The sequence below is a fragment of the Elaeis guineensis genome, chromosome 8, assembly GCF_000442705.2.
Source record: "Elaeis guineensis isolate ETL-2024a chromosome 8, EG11, whole genome shotgun sequence".
Taxonomy (NCBI): domain Eukaryota; kingdom Viridiplantae; phylum Streptophyta; class Magnoliopsida; order Arecales; family Arecaceae; genus Elaeis; species Elaeis guineensis.
Genome location: NC_026000.2, coordinates 137,490,556 through 137,500,242, shown reverse-complemented (window position 1 = coordinate 137,500,242; position 9,687 = coordinate 137,490,556). Strand labels below are relative to the sequence as shown.

Genomic DNA, 9,687 nt, shown 5'->3' with positions numbered 1-9,687 from the left:
TCACACACTTTGACGATCTAATGCATGCAGGAAATACTTCATCACATGTTCCTTTTATTCGACAATGCTATAAAATTTGACATAAGATTTTACAGTACAATATTACATCTTGGATCACAAGTCTCCACAACACAAACATGCAAGTGACACTCCTAACACAGTCAGCCCAAACCAATAATGTGCAAGCTTATTCACATTAGGAAAATAAATGACCACCAAACACAAAAGAAACATGATAACTACTACCAGTAGCTATCATTACCGGATGCATGAGGGCAGAGTGATCCCATGGCACACGAATGCAAGTACAACATAAATTATGACTAAAAGGAGGAGAATCAATGCAACCCTGCAAGATATATATTATCCAGATTAGATAGTGCTCTTATGCTAGGCCAAAACTAAAATTCAGCAAAAGCACAAAAAAGAACCAATAAATTCTTAGAAGAGGCACAAACAAGCTTGATAAAAGTTATAAATGATCAGAGGAGAGGTAAGATTTAGTTGATAATAAAAAGCAGGAAGCAAAAGTACCAATTGCTGTAGGTAATGACATGAATTATGATAATAAGACTGACACCAAGAAGACAGGAACATATGGAGTAGAAAACAAAATTTCATAGTTCACAAGCTTTCGTGTCAACATCTGTATCACTAATCTAATTAGGGTCTTCTGCAATTAATTATGGCATGCTACTATGAGATATTTTATTTTTCCAATAGGAATGTATTTGCTCTAGAAAAGCTCCAAAAGACATCAATCAGAAATGAGAAGATTGTTTACATAGAACCAATCTAATCTGACATTAGATTCATTTTAGTATGTAAACTGGTAAATTGGTAGAGTAGCAGACTTATTTAATTTTTTAGTATGGTTAAGGATAAGGTTTGCCATACCATACCATACCGAGTGATATAGGGTGTACTATACCATTTGGTTCAGTACCAGTATGTAGGAGGGCATACCGATGCTCGATATACGCCGAACCAGCCCTGTACCAACATAGTAACAGGTTGGCACTGGTACAATGCCTGGTACTGAGACGGCGACCCTTGGTTCGGAATGTTTTCATGTTCCAAAACACATGTCAGTACCAAATATCAGCTTTTTACTTGCCAACATTCAAAAAATAAGCTATTCCGCACCACTTCTCCCTGCAAAACCCCGAAATACCCACAAAAAAAAAAGAAAAAAGAAAAAAAAAAAGGTTGAATTCTAACAAGCTATTTGCACATCTTTTAGTGATTCTATGTATCCTATTTTGTCAATCAATGGTGACTGTCATCAAAGTACAACATGACATGTGTCATGCTGGTCACTGTGATCCTCAAATTCAAATGTCCATGCTTTTAGTTCCCTTACTCGCTGGTTAAAAAGAAAGTTTCTCAAGCAATGGCATATTCTTTCGTCGAGATGCTGAGTTCTTATGTATTTGAGATCTCTAGTTTTGCTTATCTAATAACTGTCATCTCTCATTCAATCAGAAAAGATAAAAGGAAAAAGAAACATTAGGAAATTAAGTGCATTAAAACTATAGTTTTGAATTAATAATTTGGTCGAGGAACTGCATACGTGAGCTTAACATTCCGCCACCACACAGTGTTCCTGAAACGGCGAGCTTGTTTTCTGAAGCGAATTGTGTTTCCTTGCATATTTGCAGTTTTATCAACCAGCAATTCCAGCCGATCTCCTCTTTCAAGTACATTATCTATATTCTCTATCATGACGTTGCGCACCTGGGAAACAGTCATCAAATGTGAGGACTATCAACAATTACCATCTAAATTGTCAAAAGCTTAAAATATACAAATTGTTGAGAAAAGATGCTCAGAATTTACAACAGAGGAAATGAATAATAGGATATGGATTAAAAAATAAACAGGTGGAAGAAACACTCCATCCAGTCCACTGCAAATGCTTATGAAACAAATAGAATATCAGTCTAGAGGGAGAGTATCGCAAATATAGGACCCTAATTTTTTGTGAGGAACTAACAAAACAAGGTGATTAAGTTTCAAGTCTTAAAATGTGAATAAGCCAATTCAGGAACTTTCTACCAGTGTTGCTATTCATATTTGCTTTCCCTTATTCTTTTTTTCTATGCATGGATACATCATACAGGTAAAGCTTGTTTGAAAGGCACTTAAATGGCAAAACTTGTTTGAAAGGGAAGAACACCTAATTAGTGGGTTCCCATCATTTGAGCAGTACTCTTCTATTATCGTACATGTTCATGGTGGAAAGCTTGGTTCTAGAGCCTGTATTTTAGCCTCTTGATTGTAATATAGGAAAGTACCAAGTAAGGTTCTATGGCAGGTCCCACTTCAGAAAAGATGTAGCAAACAAACTATACTACATAACCTTACATAGAAATGGGGAAATTAGGGTCTGCCCCCTTATTCTTTTTCTCTATGCATGGATTACATCAAACAGGTAAAGCTTGTTTGAAAGGCACTTAAATGGTAAAACTTGTTTGAAAGGGAAGAACACCTAATTTGTGGGTTCCCATCATTTGAGCAGTACCCTTCCATTATGGTACATGTTCATGGTGGAAAGCTTGGTTATAGAGCCAGTATTTTAGCCTCTTAATTGTAATATAGGAAAGTATCAAGTAAGGTTCCATGGCAGGTCCCACTTCAGAAAAGATGTAGCAAACAAGCTATACTACATAACATAACATAGAAATGGGGAAATTGGGGTCTTCCTCCTGATTGACTGCCATTTGAGATTTAATTTCTGTTAACTGAAATTTTTACCTCTGGTCCTTGATTTCCATGGTGATTTAATGTTTAATCACCAGCCCGCATATAAGTGTGTATAAAAACAGCTATAAACTGTGTAAAGATCAGGTCTTACTATGTATAGGGACTACATGTAAAATGGCAGTAAAATGAAGGACCAGGTGTTAATTTCCATATAGAAATCACAGACACTTTGTAAAACATTCAAAAATTGTTGAAAATTCTTGATTGGTGATATACCAAAGAAAAGAATCTTCATGATGCAATGTCATCAAGTCCATGATGAAAAACAACATTCTTTGAATAGGAAGGAAGCTGTCACCACTCTTTTAAGTCTTATTTTTGTTTATCATCTTCTTTATTTGCTATTCTTATCTTATCTGACCTCTCTCTCTCTCTCTCTCTCTCTCTCTCTCTCTCACTCACTCAAAAACATCCCATTCCCCCTCATCTCTCTTTTCATTCTGATCCCCAAACGCCCCACCCTTGGCTCTCCCATCTCTGTATCTCTAATGACACTTCCCCTTTCTATCAAACACCACTTCTTCACTCTAGTGCCCTTATATTCTCTCTTTCGATAATTTATTCTTTATTTTATCTTGCCCTACTAATTTGCATCTTATCTTGTTTTTGCAGCAAATTGTATCACAAAGTCTACGCTAAAAGAGACATTAGATAGAGCACCACTATCCCGTCCTAGTTCATAATCTTTTTCTTGACCTTAAAGTCTTAAACATTTCATAATGTTTTTATTAGCACCACTATCCCAACCTAGTTCACTATATCTTCTTTGACCTTAAATATTTCATAATGTTTTTATTTTATTTTGTTCTTTAAAGGATGATTGGAAGTCCTTTGTAGGGACCTAGAAGAATTGGAAAAATCTAAAGAAAAATTACCCTAGCAAAGAATTACTTTATTTTCTTTCCCATTCCCCTATTCTACAAACTATTTTAGTGTATGTTTACTCTTATGTATTTATTTATTTCTCTTTGCCTTTTTTTTTTTTTTTGCAGACCAAAAATTTATACAAAGTCATATAAGATGGAGTGACAACGATGTAACCCAGTTCTTTCTTCTACTGAATTCTTAGTTTGGATCATCAAACATTTCTTTTGATTCTTTGTTTTGTAAATTTATTTGGAGGATCATGCAAGACCCTTTTTCATAGCATGAGTTTATTAGTTCAAGCCAGGATATATCATTGATTTAATTTTTAGCCTCAATTTGTTAAGCTTAAATATGATGCATGTTTAGAGCTTGCTAATTTACAACAAATTTAACATATGTTTCTCTTAAAAATAAAATAATACTGACTTCCACATGCAATCCACGTTCCTACTTACTATTAAATAGTAATTAGTAAAATGCAGAAGCATTTGAACTCTACCTGACTCATTTCACCTCTGATACGGTTTATCCTATCAGCATTAGGGTCATTTGAGTAATAGTCCATCTGTTGACTCAAGATCCTCGAAAATTCATCATTCATTGCATAAGCAAGAGCCGTGTGACAAGCACGGCTATATGTCTTCACAAATCTTCCATGAATATCCTCAAGAAATGCAAAAGGAATTCTTCCTGTACAAGTATTCAACAAATTTAGAATGTTATATGTCTTGATGAACAAGGATATGAAAATAAATGGTCTGTAAGCAGGAACTTGAGATGCAATATACTATTGTGGAGTGCTCCCCTGTTCAAATTAATATGTAAAAATGAGTATAAGAACAGAATAAGAGCATATGTATTATCAGATTAACATTATTAATACAAGTGACATACAAAACTTTACCGTATCAATTCACTGGAACTCTTAAGAAGAAATTCAATATTTACATGATAAACTTAAAACAAAAGCACATGCTGTTATATGCTCAATCCAAAATCCACTCAATCTGCACTGGAATTTATTTATTATTTGTTAGCCTAGAGAAGTGGCATCTCTGAAAGATGATGTCATAAAGAAATCCTCTGAAGTGTCTTGTAATTGCATATCGATTCAGTAAAGGGTAATCATAGTGGTCTCAAGAGTATTATCAACAGTTACCTATGAAAGAAATGGAAGGAAAAAATCTAGAATCACATTTAGGGAATTCACCAAAGTTCTCAAATTTAAAATGTCTAAAAAAGATTAAGATAAGGAGGAAGAACATATCTATCTCATGGTAACACTAAATTTGGAAAATGAGTATGCAGAAGCACAAATAAGGAGTGCAGCTAGCAGTCTGTCAATGACATGTCAAATGAACACTAGATGAAATGTAACAAAGAGCTAGTAAAGCCAGCAATCAGAAAGGAACTTTTGTCTTCTCCGAGCAATCCTTAGGATCAACTCAATCTGAGTCTGCATGCTCAATAGAAGAGACTTTGCATGCTATGCTGTTGCCCTACTGGCACTCAGTATTGGCATGGTATGGGCTGCCTGATAGTGCAGGGCAAGCAGCAGTGCTAATGCCTGTCAAGCAGGTCCTGGTGCAGTACAGCGCTTACCATGCTAGTGCTAGGGTAGCACAGCCTTGACACTGTATACAATCCTTTGATGACTCTTATGAGAAAAGAGCAACTCAAAACCCACAGGGAGTTCATAATATACTGACACTCATACTATATGATTTCTCAGACAGAGTGACATTAATATTCTAATTGCAATTTTTTCATAAAATCTTGGCCATCAATAGTTGCATTCCTATTGCAATGTATGGCCAACTACTTCATCATTGTACTCTATCATGTCCTTGAATAAGCTTTAGTTTACATGTTCAAGTTAGATCAATGCACTACCTATGCAATCTACACTAGAGAGAAGCTTTTGCATTATATGTTGGTTAAAAGAAGGCCTCAGCTTTGTTTTCTATTACTCCTCTTGGAGACTCTGAAAGTATCTTCTGAACCAAAAGGATAATTTACCTGACTGGAAACACATCAGTAGATGGCTGGTATTAGCACAAATGCATACCTTGCTTTATTGAGAGAATGAAGTCACGAACAAGTTATATTGCAAGAAATTAAGGCTGTCAGTAAACAATATATATATATATTTAGCAATAAAGATCAACCTTTTATCTCTTTATTTTTTGCGCCATTCCAGTACATATCGATGAGATAAAATAACTTTAAACCACAGCTGGAGCCATGACAATTAAGAAAGGCATATTAAACTACCATCACAAACAGGAAAGAAGGCTAAAAGCCAAAAAAAATCATCAATAACTCCAATAATGCAGATGAACAGAAAAATTTAGCAACTACCAATTTATGGTTAGTGTAATGGACTAATGGCTGCCCTATACAATAACATGAACCAAGCTCAACAAATAATTACTGCATATATGCAGGCCCACACCCACATCTTGCAATAGTTTGGTCCTGCTCATTGGACTTTTATACATTACACAAGATTTTGAAAGCTCTAGTTGGAAGATGCTCAACATATTACCAAAAAATAGACTTAACATCCTGATCGTAATCCCTTCCTCTCTACAAGTAACCTTCAATGTTTCCACAAATCTCACTTACAGAACTCTTTACTCTTTTCATTGCTTGTGAGTGCCAATGGGGCTTGTCATCAACAAGAAACTAAGGCTTGTGAGCACAAAATAATTCCAACAGACGAAAACAAGATATGAAAGAGTAATGATTTTTTGTTTTTTAATGGCCATCATGCTTCTAATTTTCCTTTCTATATTTCTCTCTTTTTGTACTGCAAAGTAGAATTTGGTGCTTATTTCTCTCTAAATAGGGAATGACGAGAAGTGCTTGACGAACTTCTATGTATAAATCCATAGTCTATTAGACTGTATATGTTTTCTCCATAAAGCCATAGTACCAACTCCAAATTGTCTGGGAACATTGGACACTGTGCTTTTAAAACAAAATATAAGTACAAATAATTTTTACTAATATATTTCGTGAATGGGTATGGTGGGATCAAAAAAACCCCACCCACCTGGATGTATACGCCAAAAGAAAAGAAAAAAAAAAAAATCACAAGCAGGATGGTTGGTTAGGTCAGGTCAAGCATATATAAGCAGATGCAGGCAGTACTCCTGACCGGACTCAGCTTAACCCATTATTGTCCCTTTTAAAATTTTAATGAGCAGTTAAGATGCAAGAATTTTATATAAAACTTATGGATAATGATACAATCTTAAGTCTAGCTTTATGAAGAGTCATTCACTAACCATTCCTATTAAAGGTTGCCTTTGATGCTATTTAAAAGGTTTTCCCAATCCTTTCTCAAAAATTTCACCATTATAGCCTATACCTTCCCATTTATTTTCTAGACCATCCTAAACAAATTTGAATCTCTCTCCTTAATAAAGGCACTCAGATTTTTATTGCACATGCTCATACCATCTTAATGAGCTTTTGTCAAAAATTGGAAGTTCCTTGATAGCAGCAAGCTCTAGACAAGTTTCACTAACGAGAGTAATTTTTGATAATATTACAGATTATATAGCTATTAAGATATCAGGTATAACTGAATTTAAGTATGAATTGAAACAAGGAAGAAAAGAAAAAGAAGAAGAAGAAGAAGAAGAAAAATGAAACTCAGGAAGTGAGGGCAAAAGACAACATCACTAAGCTTGATTATAAACTTCTTATACAGTTAATAGATCAGATAAGGTCCACATCTTTCTATAGGGTTCAACAAATTTTCTTCATAATATGAGGCAATCCATTAAAATATCACTAAGTCATAGAATCCTGCACCAAGTTATCGACTTGCTTCCAAACATGGCCAAATCTAAGCAGCGGAACCACCAAGATCCTCAAAGTTCGATTCAAGGAAAAGATAGACGATGGGATCCCATCAGATTAAAAAAATGGCCACCCACCAAAGGCGCCGACTTTCTATCCAATCCACCCAGGAATCGAATAAATAATCCAATAACTGGCAGAAGAGGAGAGAAAGGGGGGAATACTCACTGCCGGCGGTGTCGTCGGCCATGCATAGGATGGTGATCCCATCGGTGCGCTTGACGTGGAAGACGTAGCGGTCCTGGGAGTAGGAGACGTGGCTGTCGTTGGTGCCCGGGATCTTCTCCAGGATCTGCCGGGCGATCGCGCTGGCGTTCGTCGGCGTCGCGCTGAACTCCGCCAGAACCACCGAGCCCCGCGCCACCAAAGCGTACAGGATCGCCATCTCTGTTTCTCTCTCGCCTTCCTCGCTTACCCCTCTTCGCTTCTTCTCTCTCTGAAATTCTCAATGGAAAAAGAGAGGATGAGACAGGAGGAAAGAAGGAAGCAGCAGCAGAGGAAGGATACGGAGGGGGGCGCCATGGCTCGGCAGGACGGCAAAGGGGACAGCAGGGACAGCCGAACAGAGAAAGGAGGGCACCAATGTTAACATAATACAGTATAAGAAATTACTTAATATAGTATCTCTGTCTCTATCTTTAACTGTATATCTATTATTATTAAATGCGAAGAGGATAGAAAACTAAACCTCTCCCCAACATTTAAAAAAAATCTGAAATATCCATAAATTTTTTATAAATAAAATTTAATAGCCAATATTGTTATAAAATAATTAATAAGCGAATAATATTTCTTAAAGAAAATTTTTCTCATTAACTTTAACATAGCTCTCTAAAACAATTAATGGTCTTCGAAGAAAATTTTAATTTTAATTTTTCTAATAATCAAGAAGATTTAAACTCAATCTAAATTTATTTAAATTTTTTAAAAAAAATTAACTTCTTAAAATAGTTTTCGGTACTTAATTTTGTTCAAAATGTTCTAAAATATTTTCCTATAATTTCTAACATATTTAGATATATATGACTTTCTAAATATATTTTTTTATGTATGATAATTTCTAACATATTTACGATCTTAATCTGGTTGCACACCTTATGTCGAACCTCTTAGTAAGTCAGCTAACTAACAAAGGGATTACTAGTATACTGCTGCATGTTCTGCATCGTTTTTGTTAAAGTTTGTATCTGCTTGGCGAGCAAATCGGACATCTAGCATTGATGCCTCTTGCAACGATTGAGGGGACTAAAACCTAAAGAGTTGTGCAGGGAGCTATCAGAAATAAGATGGATAAATGCTTGATGGTTGTTTTTTCTGAGCCTTGTGGCTTTTTTTTTCTTCATTTTTATAGACGACATCAATTTGCTACTATTGATTCCAAAATAATGATGCAGATTGCTTCCATATATCTTCAGACAACAGGAGAAAGCCACAGAGCTCACGAAATTAAGTTTCGATCGGATCCTTCAACGCTTAAATCATTTTCAATGAAAAATAAGAAAGAAAAAGAATAATGTCAGTATTAGGTGATTGAGTAGTAGAGAATTGGGTATTAGGCTATGATCTTACATAAAAGAATCTCCAGGTTTATCTATTGTGAGGATCCTAAAAATCTTGCTAATCATATCCTAACAAATGCGGCATCATACTACAACAACTCGCTTGGCATGGTATGACAACCCAAGAGTATGTTGTAACTCCCTAGCATATGATAGAATTGCTGCAACCTTGATGTATTTGGTGAAAGAGTCAAGCTACTTCTATTGTAGGAATGTTCTACCTGACTCGAGTTGGTCGTTAAACTGATTGATCGCCGAGCTAAAGCGAGAAGCTTCGTCTGCAAAGATCGACTGCTTCTCGATCCATTCGTCTCAGTTGTCAGGTCAGCTAGAGGATCCTAACCAAAATATCTTAGAGAATCTTTAGATATATCTGGATCACCACATAGACCGTAAGCTAGACGAATGTAACCGCAGCGCAGCATTAGGAATATTTTCCACCACAACGCCACCCATTTTTATAGCTCTAATCAGTGTTTATTGAGGTACAACATTGCTTTGCATAGTTATAGTAGAATATTACTTTATTTTAACGCACGGTAACGACGTAAAGAAACAGTCACCGTATTGGTTTCATAAATGATACTATAATGGGATAATATTTAATTAAGGGCGATTACAG

General features: G+C 35.6%; 1 protein-coding gene across 1 annotated transcript; it reads right to left on the bottom strand.

Annotated features, from left to right (window-relative positions):
• Nucleotides 1-25: 25 nt before the first annotated feature.
• Nucleotides 26-8,097, bottom strand: LOC105049430 (vesicle-associated membrane protein 711). The gene is made up of 4 exons (XM_073242703.1): nucleotides 7,675-8,097; nucleotides 4,133-4,323; nucleotides 1,574-1,737; nucleotides 26-349 (listed from the first exon to the last, which is right to left on the bottom strand). Exons 1-4 carry the CDS (start codon nucleotides 7,889-7,891, stop codon nucleotides 259-261), a joined length of 663 nt encoding a protein of 220 aa, XP_073098804.1. The 5' UTR covers nucleotides 7,892-8,097; the 3' UTR covers nucleotides 26-258.
• Nucleotides 8,098-9,687: the final 1,590 nt, after the last annotated feature.